We start from the raw sequence: 17,672 nt of genomic DNA on the forward strand, positions 1-17,672 counted from the left end.
ACAGATAAAGAGTGGAGGACAGAGGAGCCTCTTAAAGAAGAAGTTACAGGTCTGTGAGAGCCAGAAATCTTGCTTGTTTGTAGGTGACCAAATACTTATTTTCCACCATAATTTGCAAATAAATTCATAAAAAATCCTACAATGTGATTTTCTGGAAAAAAAATCTCAATTTGTCTGTCATTGTTGACGTGTACCTATGATGAAAATTACAGGCCTCTCATCTTTTTAAGTGGGAGAACTTGCACAATTGGTGGCTGACTAAATACTTTTTTCCCCACTGTATATCTGACCAAATTATGAAAGACAAGCATTGTAATTTTTAATTCCGTAAAGTGAGTGTGGAGATGAACACATTATTGTTGCTATTAACAATGACAAGCCACCAGGGTCTGACTACTTGGATGGAGAATTGCTGAGGGTAATAGCGGACGATATTGCCACTCCTATTTGACATATTTTCAATTTAAGCCTACTAGAATGTGTGTGCCCCCAGGCCTGGAGGGAAGTGAAAGTAATTCTGCTACCTAAGAATAGTAAAGCCCCCTTTACTGGCTCAAATAGCCGACCAATTAGCCTGTTACCAACCCTTAGTAAACTATTGGAAAAAATTGTGTTTGACCAGATACAATGCTATTTTACAGTAAACAAATTGACAACAAACCTTCAGCATGCTTATAGAGAAGGACATTCAACAAGCACAGCACTTACACAAATGACTGATGATTGGCTGAGAGAAATTGATGATAAAATATTGTGGGGGCTGTTTTGTTAGACTTCAGTGCGGCTTTTGACATGATCGATTATAGTCTGTTTCTGGAAAAACGTATGTGTTATGGCTTTACACCCCCTGCTATATTGTGGATAAAGAGTTACCTGTCTAACAGAACACAGGTTCTAACAGAACACAGAGGGTGATCTTTAATGGCAGCATCTCAAACATAATCCAGGTAGAATCAGGAATTTCCCAGGGCAGCTGTCTAGGCCCCTTGCTTTTTTCCATCTGTACTAACGACATGCCACTGGCTTTGAGTAAAGCCAGTGTGTCTATGTATGCGGATGACTCAACACTATACATGTCAGCTACTTCAGCAACTGAAATAACTGCAACACTTAACAAAGAGTTGCAGTTCGTTTCGGAATGGGTGGAAAGGAATAAGTTAGTCCTAAATATTTCCAAAACTAAAATCATTGGATTTGGGTCAAATCATTCACTAAACCCTAAACCTCAACTACATCTCGTAATGAATAATGTGGAAATTTAGCAAGTTGAGGAGACTAAACTGCTTGAAGTAACCGTGGATTGTAAACTGTCATGGTCAAAACATATTGATATAACAGTAGCTAAGATGGGGAGAAGTCTGTCCATAATAAAGCGCTGCTCTGCCTTCTTAACAGCACTATCAACAAGGCAGGTCCTACAGGCCCTAGTTTTGTTGCACCTGGACTACTGTTCAGCAGTGTGGTCAGGTGCCACAAAGAGGGACATGGGAAAATTGCAGTTGGCTCAGAACAGGGCAGCACGGCTGGCCCTTAAAAGTACACGGAGTGCTAACATTAATGCCATGCATGTCAGTCTCTCCTGGCTCAGAGTGGAAGAGAGAAAGACTTCATCACTGCTTGTTTTTGTAAGAGGTGTCGACAAGCTGAATGTACCAAGCTGTCTGTTTGGAATACTGGCACACAGCTCGGACACCCAAGCATATCCCACAAGACATGCCACCAGAGGTCCCTTCACAGTCAAGAAGTCCAGAACAGACTATGGGAGGCGCACAGTACTACATAGAGCCATGACTACATGGAACTCTATTCCACATCAAGTAACTGATGCAAGCAGTAAAATCAGATTTAAAAAACAGGTAAAAATACACCTTATGGAACAGCGGGGACTGTGAAGCAACACAAACATAGGCACAGACACTATACATTTACGTCATTTAGCAGACGCTCTTATCCAGAGCGACTTACATTATTTTTTTATTTTTTCTCATACCTCCAGTGGGAATCGAACCCACAACCCTGGCGTTGCAAACACCATGCTCTATCAACTGAGCTACATCCCTGCCGGCCATTCCCTCCCCTACCCTGGGAAAATTGCGCGCCGCCCCATGGGTCTCCCGGTCACGGCCGGCTATGACAGAGCCTGGATTCGAACCAGGATCTCTAGTGGCACAGCTAGCACTGCGATGCAGTGCCTTAGACCACTGCGCCACTCAGGAGACACAGATGTACACATGGATTTTGTGTTATAGATATGTGTTAGTAGAGTGGAGGCTGAGGGCATACACTTAATATGTTGTGAAATCTGTTATGAATGTATTGTAATGTTTTTTAAATGTATAACTACATTTTGCTGGACCCCAGGAAGAGTAGCTGCTGCCTTGGCAGTAGCTAATGGGGATCCATAATAAAATACAAAAATCCCTCTCAACCATACAATATTTCAATTACTCATCAATCCACAGGGATTTAACAGTTTTTACAGTCATTTTCTTAATGGGTGCATGCTTATTAGTAACTGGGATAAGCAATTTCATAAATGTGTCAAGTGCAACGTCTGTTTGCTCCTCATTACACACCACGGACCAACAAATATTATTTACATCAACAACATAGAAATCACTACAAAACTTATTGTAGAACCTCTTATACATTATATTAGGCCCAGCCTTTGGAACTTTGGTTTTCCTAGATATGGCTACTATATTGTGATCACTACATCCGATGGATCTGGATACTGCTTTCAAGCACATTTCTGCAGCATTCGTAAAGATGTGATCAATATGGTCCTCTGTAGCTCAATTGGTAGAGCATGGCGCTTGTAACGCCAGGGTAGTGGGTTCGATCCCCGGGACCACCCATACGTAAAAATGACTTTAAGTCGCTTTGGATAAAAGCGTCTGCTAAATGGCATATTATAATATATGTTGATAATTTCATTCCTATGCTGTTTGTAACTACCCTGGTAGGTTGACTGATAACCTGAACCAGGTTGCAGGCACTGGTTACAGTTTGAAGCTTTTTCTTGAGTGGGCAGCTTGATGAAAGCCAGTCAATATTTAAATCACCCAGAAAATATACCTCTGTTGATATCACATACATTATCAAGCATTTCACACATGTTATCCAGATACTGACTGTTAGCACTTGGTAGTCTACAGCAGCTTCCCACCAGAATGGGCTTTAGGTGAGGCAGATGAACCTGTAGCCATATTACTTCAACAGTATTTAACATGAGATCCTCTCTAATCTTTACAGGAATGTGGTTCTGAATATAAACAGCAACACCTCCACCACTGGCATTTCTGTATTTTCTGTAAATGTTATAACCTTGTATTGCTACCATTGTATCATCAAAGGTATTGTCTAAGTGAGTTTCAGAGATAGTCAGAATATGAATGTCATCTGTTACTAGCAAGTTATTAATTTCATGAACCTTGTTTCTTAAGCTACATTTGTTAACGTGGGCTACTTTGAGCACTTTTCTGGGATGCTTGCTTGTTTTCATTGCTTTACTGGGAAGCTTAGCAGAATTAGATATTCTCATGTTATTTATGTTAGTGCAGGGTGAGCTGCACACAGTGGACTTCCTACTAGGGCACACCACCTCAGTGCTAACAGTATAAATCTGGTTCATAGGCACATGATTGCTGCATACAACAGCTGTAGGATCAGCAGAGGCATTCAGGGCAGTTAGAGGGATATAAATGAGGTTACTTACATTGTGTCTACCAACGCCCCTGGTATAATGTACATTTGCTAAAGCATTATGATGACTCAGCCACACAATGGTAGGGATTAACTGAGCTGGGCTTGGATCATCGATAAGTCATTGTCTCAACGCAGCCTTATAATGCTGTGAAAGGATCCAGGAACCCAAATGATTTGGGTGGATCTCATCCTCCTTATAAAACGTGCTTTGTTTCCAAAAGGTATTGAAATTGTGAACAAAAGTTAGACCCATTGAGCTGCAACAATAATATAGTATATAATAATAATCACGTAGTATATAATAATAATCACATAGCCAGCTGTGAAGAGAAATAATCCTGCTAAAGCGTTCAATGCCACGATTCAGAGAGGGCACAGGTGTCTAGCACAGAGTCAATCAGCTTTTTGAAATCCAGTTTCAACTGTTCAGAGCTGCCCTTCATAATGTCATTAAAACCCACATGGACTACGATAGAAACAATTTCCATGTCCTGACGTAGTACATTCGGGTGCAGCTTAGTAATGTCATTTACTCCAGCTCCGGGATAGGACCTTGTTTTTGCACCAGGAACAGTCACATTTCATACCATGGAGCTGCCCAAAATCACAGCTGGCGAGAAGGACAAGGAAATCTGCCCACTCCCACGCATCACAGGATTCGGAGAACCCTTTAAGGACGGGCGAGAGGCAGGATAACTTGAGCCCGTAGCTCCCGGCTTAGGCTTATGCCTCCCACCGATCCTGAGCAGGGACGGAAGGTTGCCGACGTCGACTTCAAAATCGTAGGGGAAGGAGTAGGAGTAGGCACAGCGGCCGCAGACACAGGGACCCTCAGCGACGAAGTTGCAGAAAGATCAGGTTCTAGGGCGGCTAAACTATTTGATGCTTGTATCCGCTCCGTGTCTCTCGTTGGGAGGGTTGACTGCTTTGCGGGAGGCCGCTGTCTTCGTCTTCCACGGCTCATGACATGTGACCATCGTTGATTGCCATTCTCCTCTTGCTGTGCTCCTTCGACTCCGCTATCAGATGGGGGAGGAGAGACAGGAGATGGCTCCCCTTGCGAACGAACTCCAGGCAACACCGGCCAATTGGATAATGGCAAACGACAAGACGGAGATGCATCCAACATGTGCAAACGCCGTCCAGCCACCGGCGTAGAAAAGGTAAACATTCCACTCTGCGTTTTCCCCAGTTTCTTACGTAGGCTGGCGACCTGTGTGATCAAGGACGCAACCTCAAGCCTATAATCCTTGGCAAGCAAACAATTGCCACATTGGAACTCTGAGAGATCCAGTTTGTCCTGAAACAAAGCGTAGTAGATGCAGCTCCTACAGCGCTGGAACGGTTAATTTACTTCTCCAGACAAAGAGGGCTCCATTGGAAAACTCATCTAGGACTAACTTTGTCAGCTTGATGGCTAACGTTAGCAGCTTAGCTAGGTTAGGGGCTCTTTCAAGCAGATTCCGAGACCAGAAATAGCGGTCCTAGCTGTTAAACGCTAACCACGTCGAATCCATCTGTTTTAACAAATCTTTTTTATTTTTGTTCTTATGTATTGTAATTCGTTTTTTTGTGGTGTGGTTTTCATATCAGTCTCTGGGCTTCCAACCACACCTGCACACCGTTGTGTTGTTGTTTTCATTGGTTTTTATCTGTATTGTTGTCTATCCCTTGTTTTCTTTGGTGCAAATAAATAAATACAAAATACAAAATAAATTCATTATTCAGTATGTGTCACGGATTCTGCCGAGGCTGCCCCTCCTCCTTGCTCGGGCAGGTTTCGGCTCTCATCGTCACCGGAGTACTAGCTACTGCCGATCTATGTTCTATGTCTACCTGTTGTTGTCAGATTGTTTCACACCTGTTGCCCATCTTGTAATTACACCGCCCCTATTCAACCCTGTGGCTCCCATTGTGTTCTGTGCGTGTATGCTGTTTGTGTTCGGATGTCGTTGGTGAGCGGGTTTATTCCTCCCTGCGTGGAGGTTTATTGTTTCTTTACGTGTTTTAGTAAAGATACGTTTTCTTTGAGTTCTGTGTCCTGCGCCTGACTTCGACACCGTGACAGTATGCAACATGAGAGCCTGAGATGATAGATGATACATGTTGGATGGTAGAAAAGACAACAGATTGTTCTTCAGAGCAACTCTGGTATAACAAATAAATCCAGCATGTCTCAAATAAAACTGTGATCACCCTAACCCGGTTGACTAGCTAACACCTCTGTTAAGCACATTCAACACAACTACCAAATATATATATATTTTTTTTACATCAAATAACTTTTCTCTTTCAACATCAAAATAGTACAACTGGCTGCTTCAACATCAAAATAGTACAACTGGCTGCTTTAACATCAAATAGTACAACTGGCTGCTTTAACATCAAATAGTACAACTGGCTGCTTTAACATCAAATAGTACAACTGGCTGCTTTAACATCAAATAGTACAACTGGCTGCTTTAACATCAAATAGTACAACTGGCTGCTTTAACATCAAATAGTAGTACGAGTAACATTAGGAGGACCTCTGCAGGACAGGAAGGGAGCTGGTGATGGAACTAGGTCAATAAGAGGAGGACAGGAAGGGAGCTGGTGATGGAACTAGGTCAATAAGAGCAGGACAGGAAGGGAGCTGGTGATGGAACTAGGTCAATAAGAGGAGGACAGGAAGGGAGCTGGTAATGGAACTAGGTCAATAAGAGCAGGACAGGAAGGGAGCTGGTAATGGAACTAGGTCAATAAGAGCAGGACAGGAAGGGAGCTGGTAATGGAACTAGGTCAATAAGAGCAGGACAGGAAGGGAGCTGGTGATGGAACTAGGTCAATAAGAGGAGGACAGGAAGGGAGCTGGTGATGGAACTAGGTCAATAAGAGCAGGACAGGAAGGGAGCTGGTGATGGAACTAGGTCAATAAGAGGAGGACAGGAAGGGAGCTGGTGATGGAACTAGGTCAATAAGAGGAGGACAGGAAGGGAGCTGGTGATGGAACTAGGTCAATAAGAGCAGGACAGGAAGGGAGCTGGTGATGGAACTAGGTCAATAAGAGGAGGACAGGAAGGGAGCTGGTAATGGAACTAGGTCAATAAGAGGAGGACAGGAAGGGAGCTGGTGATGGAACTAGGTCAATAAGAGCAGGACAGGAAGGGAGCTGGTGATGGAACTAGGTCAATAAGAGGAGGACAGGAAGGGAGCTGGTGATGGAACTAGGTCAATAAGAGCAGGACAGGAAGGGAGCTGGTGATGGAACTAGGTCAATAAGAGCAGGACAGGAAGGGAGCTGGTGATGGAACTAGGTCAATAAGAGCAGGACAGGAAGGGGAGCTGGTGATGGAACTAGGTCAATAAGAGCAGGACAGGAAGGGAGCTGGTGATGGAACTAGGTCAATAAGAGCAGGACAGGAAGGGAGCTGGTAATGGAACTAGGTCAATAAGAGCAGGACAGGAAGGGAGCTGGTGATGGAACTAGGTCAATAAGAGGAGGACAGGAAGGGAGCTGGTAATGGAACTAGGTCAATAAGAGCAGGACAGGAAGGGAGCTGGTGATGGAACTAGGTCAATAAGAGCAGGACAGGAAGGGAGCTGGTGATGGAACTAGGTCAATAAGAGGAGGACAGGAAGGGAGCTGGTGATGGAACTAGGTCAATAAGAGGAGGACAGGAAGGGAGCTGGTGATGGAACTAGGTCAATAAGAGCAGGACAGGAAGGGAGCTGGTGATGGAACTAGGTCAATAAGAGCAGGACAGGAAGGGGAGCTGGTGATGGAACTAGGTCAATAAGAGCAGGACAGGAAGGGAGCTGGTGATGGAACTAGGTCAATAAGAGCAGGACAGGAAGGGAGCTGGTGATGGAACTAGGTCAATAAGAGGAGGACAGGAAGGGGAGCTGGTGATGGAACTAGGTCAATAAGAGCAGGACAGGAAGGGAGCTGGTGATGGAACTAGGTCAATAAGAGGAGGACAGGAAGGGAGCTGGTGATGGAACTAGGTCAATAAGAGGAGGACAGGAAGGGAGCTGTTGATGGAACTAGGTCAATAAGAGCAGGACAGGAAGGGAGCTGGTGATGGAACTAGGTCAATAAGAGCAGGACAGGAAGGGAGCTGGTGATGGAACTAGGTCAATAAGAGCAGGACAGGAAGGGAGCTGGTGATGGAACTAGGTCAATAAGAGCAGGACAGGAAGGGAGCTGGTGATGGAACTAGGTCAATAAGAGCAGGACAGGAAGGGAGCTGGTGATGGAACTAGGTCAATAAGAGGAGGACAGGAAGGGAGCTGGTGATGGAACTAGGTCAATAAGAGGAGGACAGGAAGGGAGCTGGTGATGGAACTAGGTCAATAAGAGGAGGACAGGAAGGGAGCTGGTGATGGAACTAGGTCAATAAGAGCAGGACAGGAAGGGAGCTGGTGATGGAACTAGGTCAATAAGAGCAGGACAGGAAGGGAGCTGGTGATGGAACTAGGTCAATAAGAGCAGGACAGGAAGGGAGCTGGTGATGGAACTAGGTCAATAAGAGCAGGACAGGAAGGGAGCTGGTGATGGAACTAGGTCAATAAGAGCAGGACAGGAAGGGAGCTGGTGATGGAACTAGGTCAATAAGAGGAGGACAGGAAGGGAGCTGGTGATGGAACTAGGTCAATAAGAGGAGGACAGGAAGGGAGCTGGTGATGGAACTAGGTCAATAAGAGCAGGACAGGAAGGGAGCTGGTGATGGAACTAGGTCAATAAGAGCAGGACAGGAAGGGAGCTGGTGATGGAACTAGGTCAATAAGAGCAGGACAGGAAGGGAGCTGGTGATGGAACTAGGTCAATAAGAGCAGGACAGGAAGGGAGCTGGTGATGGAACTAGGTCAATAAGAGCAGGACAGGAAGGGAGCTGGTGATGGAACTAGGTCAATAAGAGGAGGACAGGAAGGGAGCTGGTGATGGAACTAGGTCAATAAGAGCAGGACAGGAAGGGAGCTGGTGATGGAACTAGGTCAATAAGAGCAGGACAGGAAGGGAGCTGGTGATGGAACTAGGTCAATAAGAGCAGGACAGGAAGGGAGCTGGTGATGGAACTAGGTCAATAAGAGCAGGACAGGAAGGGAGCTGGTGATGGAACTAGGTCAATAAGAGCAGGACAGGAAGGGAGCTGGTGATGGAACTAGGTCAATAAGAGCAGGACAGGAAGGGAGCTGGTGATGGAACTAGGTCAATAAGAGCAGGACAGGAAGGGAGCTGGTGATGGAACTAGGTCAATAAGAGCAGGACAGGAAGGGAGCTGGTAATGGAACTAGGTCAATAAGAGCAGGACAGGAAGGGAGCTGGTGATGGAACTAGGTCAATAAGAGGAAACAGTACACATGGGGTAATCCTGGACCTACCCTACATGCCAGGGGGTTAGAGGTACAGGGTAGGGGTTAGGGTCAGGGTTAGGGATCTGGGGTCGTGGTCTTACCCTGCATGCCTGTGGGTCCGAAGCCCTGTCTGGTCAGGAAGATGGCGTGATCATGGTGCTCAGAGTGGTCATGGTCTGCCTTCTGCTGAACCAAGGCCCAGCGACACACGTTCTCCAGACTCCTGGACGGGTTCCCTCGTTCTATCAGGCTGATGGACTGACAGGACATACACACTGTTAGAACATGATAGCATGGTGCTAGCAACACCAAGGTTGTGGGTTCAATTCCCTCAGGGATCACAAACCCATGCTGTAACCAGTAGCGGTGCGTGGATAAAATCACTGGGGAAGCCCCCCCCCGCCCCCCAAAAAAGCCATATTACAACCCATGTGTTGTGATAATTGTGCTGTTTGCTCTATAACCTGTTAGTTCATATGCCTTGACACCGTGATATATATGCCTAAAGGCCGAGACAATAAGAAGACACAGTGGCAGAATAAATTCAACCAGACCTTTGGTTCATCACAAAACCGGACTCACTGTATTGTGGTTGTGGATAGAATAATCTGCTAAGTGGTATCTTTACAGCCTACCTTATCTAAGTGGTATCTTTAGAGCCTACCTTATCTAAGTGGTATCTTTACAGCCTACCTTATCTAAGTGGTATCTTTACAGCCTACCTTATCTAAGTGGTATCTTTAGAGCCTACCTTAGCATAGCCCAGCATGATCATCCTCACCAACACCACGTTGATATGGACTCCTAGAGACTCATCGTGGTAGATCTCATTCACCTGAAACACACAGCAAGACAGGACCGAAACAGATGGTAAGACAGAACTGAAACACACAGCAATACAGGACTGAAACAGGCAGTCAGACAGGACTGAAACACACAGCAAGACAGGACTGAAACAGACAGTAAGACAGTATTGAAACAGACAGTAAGACAGGACTGAAACACACAGCAATGTAGAACTGAAACAGGCAGTCAGACAGTATTGAAACAGACAGTAAGACAGTATTGAAACAGACAGTAAGACAGTATTGAAACAGACAGTAATACAGTATTGAAACAGACAGTAATACAGTATTGAAACAGACAGTAAGACAGTATTGAAATAGACAGTAAGACAGTATTGAAACAGACAGTAAGACAGTATTGAAACAGACAGTAAGACAGTATTGAAACAGACAGTAAGACAGTATTGAAACAGACAGTCAGACAGTATTGAAACAGACAGTAAGACAGTATTGAAACAGACGGTAAGACAGTATTGAAACAGACAGTAAGACAGTATTGAAACAGACAGTCAGACAGTATTGAAACAGACAGTAAGACAGGACTGAAACACACAGCAATGTAGAACTGAAACAGGCAGTCAGACAGTACTGAAACAGACAGTAAGACAGTATTGAAATAGACAGTAAGGCAGTATTGAAACAGACAGTAAGACAGTATTGAAACAGACAGTAAGACAGTATTGAAACAGACAGTAAGACAGTATTGAAACAGACAGTAAGACAGTATTGAAACAGACAGTCAGACAGTATTGAAACAGACAGTAAGACAGTATTGAAACAGATGGTAAGACAGTATTGAAACAGACAGTAACACAATATTGAAACAGACAGTCAGACAGTATTGAAACAGACAGTAAGACAGGACTGAAACACACAGCAATGTAGAACTGAAACAGGCAGTCAGACAGTACTGAAACAGACAGTAAGACAGTATTGAAACAGACAGTAAGACAGTATTGAAACAGACAGTAAGACAGTATTGAAACAGACAGTAAGACAGTATTGAAACAGACAGTAAGACAGTATTGAAACAGACAATAAGACAGTATTGAAACAGACAGTAAGACAGTATTGAAACAGACAGTAAGACAGTATTGAAATAGACAGTAAGACAGTATTGAAACAGACAGTCAGACAGTATTGAAACAGACAGTAAGACAGGACTGAAACACACAGCAATGTAGAACTGAAACAGGCAGTCAGACAGTACTGAAACAGACAGTAAGACAGTATTGAAACAGACAGTAAGACAGTATTGAAACAGACAGTAAGACAGTATTGAAACAGACAGTAAGACAGGACTGAAACACACAGCAATGCAGAACTGAAACAGGCAGTCAGACAGTGCTGAAACAGACAGTAAGACAGTATTGAAACAGACAGTAAGACAGTATTGAAACAGACAGTCAGACAGTATTGAAACAGACAGTAAGACAGTATTGAAACAGACAGTAAGACAGTATTGAAACAGACAGTCAGACAGTATTGAAACAGACAGTAAGACAGTATTGAAACAGACGGTAAGACAGTATTGAAACAGACAGTAAGACAGTATTGAAACAGACAGTCAGACAGTATTGAAACAGACAGTAAGACAGGACTGAAACACACAGCAATGTAGAACTGAAACAGGCAGTCAGACAGTACTGAAACAGACAGTAAGACAGTATTGAAATAGACAGTAAGACAGTATTAAAACATACAGTTAGACAGTATTGAAACAGACAGTAAGACAGGACTGAAACACACAGCAATGTAGAACTGAAACAGGCAGTCAGACAGTACTGAAACAGACAGTAAGACAGTATTGAAACAGACAGTAAGACAGTATTAGTCGAGGCGTGAGGAGGAGACAATGCATTGAATACAAAGTCTCTCTCCTTCACATCTTCTTTGACTCATACAGTGGGTTATCTTCTCTCCAGATGGCAGATTGGGATGCTTCACATTAGAGAGGACAGGAAATATAGAGACAACCCTGATGACCCAGAGTTCTACCCTACAGGGTTACTGACATATTATTATTCAATTCCTGTACATTGTATGACGAACAGTGGAGCATCCTGGGCATCCACTCTGCCTCACACATCTGGTCTCTTCTGTAGGTGAGAAGAGAAGCTAGACCTTGTAATGGCTGGATCACACATCTGACCTCGCGCCAGTACACACAGCTTTAGAGAGGTTCAGCGAGATTCAGACAGGTTTAGAGAGGTTCAGCGAGATTCAGACAGGTTTAGAGAGGTTCAGAGAGATTCAGACAGGTTTAGAGAGGTTCAGAGAGATTCAGACAGGTTTAGAGAGGTTCAGAGAGATTCAGACAGGTTTAGAGAGGTTCAGAGAGATTCAGACAGGTTTAGAAAGGTTCAGCGAGATTCAGACATGTTTAGAGAGGTTCAGAGAGATTCAGACAGGTTTAGAGAGGTTCAGCGAGATTCAGATAGGTTTAGAGAGGTTCAGAGGGATTCAGACAGGTTTAGAAAGGTTCAGAGAGATTCAGACAGGTTTAGAGAGGTTCAGAGAGATTCAGACAGGTTTAGAGAGGTTCAGAGAGATTCAGACAGGTTTAGAAAGGTTCAGCGAGATTCAGACATGTTTAGAGAGGTTCAGAGAGATTCAGACAGGTTTAGAGAGGTTCAGAGAGATTCAGACAGGTTTAGAGAGGTTCAGAGAGATTCAGACAGGTTTAGAATGGTTCAGAGAGATTCAGACATGTTTAGAGAGGTTCAGAGAGATTCAGACATGTTTAGAGAGGTTCAGCGAGATTCAGACAGGTTTAGAGAGGTTCAGAGAGATTCAGACATATTTAGAGAGTTTCAGAGAGATTCAGACATGTTTAGAGAGGTTCAGAGAGATTCAGACAGGTTTAGAGAGGTTCAGAGAGATTCAGAAAGGTTTAGAGAGGTTCCGAGAGATTTAGACAGGTTGAGTTTATTTTATTTTTTTACAGGGACAATGCACATTAATCATTTCAGTAAAAGTGACGGCTAATTTTCAACCACAGTCCCTGAGCAGGTTATTAAAAACTATTACAATAACAATAGAGACAGACAATGAGCAGCGAGAACATGCAGAGAAACATAGAACAAGCAACAGACAGACAGACAGACAGACAGACAGAGCAACATAGGAAAAGTAACAGACAGACAGACAGACAGACAGACAGACAGAGCAACATAGGACAAGTAACATGTAGCAGTCAGACATCTGCTACATCTCTCTGTCTGTCTCTCTGTATCTTACTTGTCCTATGTCTCTCTGTCTCTCTGTATCTTACTTGTCCTATGTCTCTCTGTCTCTCTGTATCTTACTTGTCCTATGTCTCTCTGTCTCTCTGTATCTTACTTGTCCTATGTCTCTCTGTCTGTCTGTATCTTACTTGTCCTATGTTGCTCTGTCTGTCTGTGTGTCTGTTACTTGTCCAGAGCAACATAGGACAAGTGACATGTACAGTTCATTCGGAAAGTATTCTGACCCCTTGACTTTTTCCACATTTTGTTACGTTACAGCCTTATTCTAAAATTGTTTTTTTCCTCATCAATCTACACACAATACCCCATAATGACAAAGCAAAAACAGGTTTTAGAAATTTTTGCAAATGTATTAAAAATAAAAACCGGAAATATCACATTTACATCAGAATTCAGACCCTTTACTCAGTTGAAGCACCTTTGGCAGCAATTACAGCCTCGAGTCTTCTTGGCTATGACGCTACAAGCTTGGCACACCTGCATTTGGGGAGTTTCTCCCATTCTTCTCTGCAGATCCTCTCAAGCTCTGTGAAGTTGGATGGGTCTCTCCAGCGATGTTCGATCAGGTTCAAGTCCGGGCTCTGGCTGGGCCACTCAATGAGATTCAGAGACTTGTCCCGAAGCCACTCCTGCATTGTCTTGGCTGTGTGCTTAGGGTCATTGTCCTGTTGGAAGGGGAACCTTCGCCCCAGTCTGAGGTCCTGAGCGCTCTGGAGCAGGTTTTCATCAAGGATCTCTCTGCATTGTCACATGCTATGTTGTTGTCTTAGGTCTCTCTTTATGTAGTGTTGGTGTGTCTCTCTTTATGTAGTGTTGGTGTCTCTCTTTATGTAGTGTTGGTGTCTCTCTATGTAGTGTTGTGGTGTCTCTCTTTATGTAGTGTTGTGGTGTCTCTCTTTATGTAGTGTTGGTGTCTCTCTTTATGTAGTGTTGTGGTGTCTCTCTTTATGTAGTGTTGTGGTGTCTCTCTTTATGTAGTGTTGTGGTGTCTCTCTTTATGTAGTGTTGTGGTGTCTCTCTTTATGTAGTGTTGTGGCGTCTCTCTTTATGTAGTGTTGTGGCGTCTCTCTTTATGTAGTGTTGTGGTGTCTCTCTTTATGTAGTGTTGGTGTCTCTCTTTATGTAGTGTTGTGGTGTCTCTCTATGTAGTGTTGTGGTGTCTCTCTTTATGTAGTGTTGTGGTGTCTCTCTTTATGTAGTGTTGTGGTGTCTCTCTTTATGTAGTGTTGTGGTGTCTCTCTTTATGTAGTGTTGTGGCGTCTCTCTTTATGTAGTGTTGTGGCGTCTCTCTTTATGTAGTGTTGTGGCGTCTCTCTTTATGTAGTGTTGTGGTGTCTCTCTTTATGTAGTGTTGTGGCGTCTCTCTCTATGTAGTGTTGTGGTGTCTCTCTTTATGTAGTGTTGTGGTGTCTCTCTTTATGTAGTGTTGTGGTGTCTCTCTTTATGTAGTGTTGTGGTGTCTCTCTTCATGTAGTGTTGTGGTGTCTCTCTTTATGTAGTGTTGTGGTGTCTCTCTTTATGTAGTGTTGTGGCGTCTCTCTTTATGTAGTGTTGTGGTGTCTCTCTTTATGTAGTGTTGTGGTGTCTCTCTTTATGTAGTGTTGTGGTGTCTCTTATGTAGTGTTGTGGTGTCTCTCTTTATGTAGTGTTGTGGCGTCTCTCTTTATGTAGTGTTGTGGAGTCTCTCTTTATGTAGTGTTGTGGTGTCTCTCTTTATGTAGTGTTGTGGCGTCTCTCTTTATGTAGTGTTGTGGTGTCTCTCTTTATGTAGTGTTGTGGTGTCTCTCTTTATGTAGTGTTGTGGTGTCTCTCTTTATGTAGTGTTGTGGTGTCTCTCTTTATGTAGTGTTGTGGTGTCTCTCTATGTAGTGTTGGTGTCTCTCTTTATGTAGTGTTGTGGTGTCTCTCTTTATGTAGTGTTGTGGTGTCTCTCTTTATGTAGTGTTGTGGTGTCTCTCTTTATGTAGTGTTGTGGTGTCTCTCTTTATGTAGTGTTGTGGTGTCTCTCTTTATGTAGTGTTGTGGTGTCTCTCTTAATGTAGTGTTGTGGCGTCTCTCTTTATGTAGTGTTGTGGCGTCTCTCTTTATGTAGTGTTGTGGTGTCTCTCTATGTAGTGTTGGTGTGTCTCGTCGTGTGTTTTGTCCTACATTTTTATTTTTATTCCCAGCACCTGAACTCAATTTCGAGTCTCATAGCAAAGGGTCTGAATACTAATGTAAATAAGTATCTGTTTTCAGACAGAGCAACATAGGACAAGCAACATGTAGAACGCAGACAGACAGACAGACAGACAGACAGACAGACAGAGCAACATAGGACAAGCAACATGTAGAACGCAGACAGACAGACAGACAGATAGACAGATAGACAGAGCAACATGTAAAGTACGACTGGAGTTTATATATAAATGCCTGGAGCATTTCAATTTTGGAGAATCTCTTATGAAATGGGTTAAAATCATGTATAATAACCCTAGGTGTAAAATAGTAAATAATGGCTACTTCTCAGAAAGTTTTAAACTGTCAAGAGGAGTAAAACAAGGTTGTCCACTATCGGCATATCTATTTATTATGGCCATTGAAATGTTAGCTATTAAATTCAGATCCAACAATAATATCAAGGGATTAGAAATCCAGGGCATAAAAACAAAGGTGTCATTGTACGCTGATGATTCATGTTTTCTTTTAAATCCACAACTTGAATCCCTCCACAGCCTCATAGAGAGTCTAGATAATTTTTCTAACCTCTCTGGATTACAACCAAATTATGATAAGTGTACTATATTACGTATTGGATCAATAAAGAATTCAATTTTTACATTCCCATGTAGTTTACCAATAAAATGGTCTGATGGTGATGTGGATATACTCAGTATACATATCCCGAAAGAAAGACATTATCTCATTCCAATACATTTTAATAGAAAGCTAGCAAAAATAGATCAGATCTTGCTACCATGGAAAGGTAAACACTTGTCTATTTGTGGAAAAATCACCTTGATTAACTCTTTAGTAATATCTCAGTTTATCTATTTGCTTATGGTCTTGCCTACACCTAGCGAACAGTTTGTAAAATTATTTGAGAGAAAAATATTCCATTTTATTTGGAACGGCAAGCCAGACACGTAGCACGCAGACAGACAGGGCAAGAGCACAAAAACTAAACTAAATACATAAAAGCAACAAACACCTCACCAGCTAGGACCAGTATACAACAATAATATAGTATACAGCCCTGCTCTGATGTGTGTCATGGTACTGAAGGAAGCTAGCCCTACTCTGCTGTGTGTCATGTTACTAAAGGAAGCTAGCCCTACTCTGCTGTGGGTCATGTAACTAAAGGAAGCTAGCCCTACTCTGCTGTGTGTCATGTTACTAAAGGAAGCTAGCCCTACTCTGCTGTGGGTCATGTTACTAAAGGAAGCTAGCCCTACTCTGATGTGGGTCATGTAACTAAAGGAAGCTAGCCCTACTCTGCTGTGGGTCATGTAACTAAAGGAAGCTAGCCCTACTCTGCTGTGGGTCATGATCATAAAGGAAGCTAGCCCTACTCTGCTGTGGGTCATGATCATAAAGGAAGCTAGCCCTACTCTGCTGTGGGTCACGGTCATAAAGGAAGCTAGCCCTACTCTGCTGTGGGTCATGATCATAAAGGAAGCTAGCCCTACTCTGCTGTGGGTCATGATCATAAAGGAAGCTAGCCCTACTCTGCTGTGGGTCATGTTACTAAAGGAAGCTAGCCCTACTCTGCTGTGGGTCACGGTCATAAAGGAAGCTAGCCCTACTCTGATGTGTGTCATGTAACTAAAGGAAGCTAGCCCTACTCTGCTGTGGGTCACGGTCATAAAGGAAGCTAGCCCTACTCTGCTGTGTGTCATGTTACTAAAGGAAGCTAGCCCTACTCTGCTGTGGGTCACGGTCATAAAGGAAGCTAGCCCTACTCTGATGTGGGTCATGTTACTAAAGGAAGCTAGCTCTACTCTGATGTGGGTCATGTAACTAAAGGAAGCTAGCCCTACTCTGCTGTGTGTCATGTTACTAAAGGAAGCTAGCCCTACTCTGCTGTGTGTCATGTTACTAAAGGAAGCTAGCTCTACTCTGCTGTGGGTCACGGTCATAAAGGAAGCTAGCCCTACTCTGCTGTGGGTCATGATCATAAAGGAAGCTAGCCCTACTCTGCTGTGGGTCATGATCATAAAGGAAGCTAGCCCTACTCTGCTGTGGGTCATGTAACTAAAGGAAGCTAGCCCTACTCTGATGTGGGTCATGGTCATAAAGGAAGCTAGCCCTACTCTGCTGTGGGTCATGATCATAAAGGAAGCTAGCCCTACTCTGCTGTGGGTCACGGTCATAAAGGAAGCTAGCCCTACTCTGCTGTGGGTCATGTTACTAAAGGAAGCTAGCCCTACTCTGCTGTGGGTCATGTTACTAAAGGAAGCTAGCCCTACTCTGCTGTGGGTCATGTTACTAAAGGAAGCTAGCCCTACTCTGCTGTGGGTCACGGTCATAAAGGAAGCTAGCCCTACTCTGCTGT

The 17,672-nt window shown here is 43.6% G+C and overlaps 1 protein-coding gene across 1 annotated transcript in view; it reads right to left on the minus strand.

Moving 5' to 3' along the window:
• adamts3 (ADAM metallopeptidase with thrombospondin type 1 motif, 3) overlaps positions 1-17,672 on the minus strand; it is a 384,520-nt gene that overhangs the window by 237,363 nt on the left and 129,485 nt on the right. The window contains exons 6-7 of the mRNA XM_041869483.2: positions 9,797-9,880; positions 9,147-9,303 (exon numbers count right to left, since the gene is read on the minus strand). Of these exons, the coding sequence (XP_041725417.2) occupies positions 9,147-9,303; positions 9,797-9,880 (241 nt within the window). The remainder of the gene's footprint in view (positions 1-9,146; positions 9,304-9,796; positions 9,881-17,672) is intronic.

Source organism: Coregonus clupeaformis, unplaced genomic scaffold, assembly GCF_020615455.1.
Source record: "Coregonus clupeaformis isolate EN_2021a unplaced genomic scaffold, ASM2061545v1 scaf0250, whole genome shotgun sequence".
Classification (NCBI taxonomy): Eukaryota; Metazoa; Chordata; class Actinopteri; order Salmoniformes; family Salmonidae; genus Coregonus; species Coregonus clupeaformis.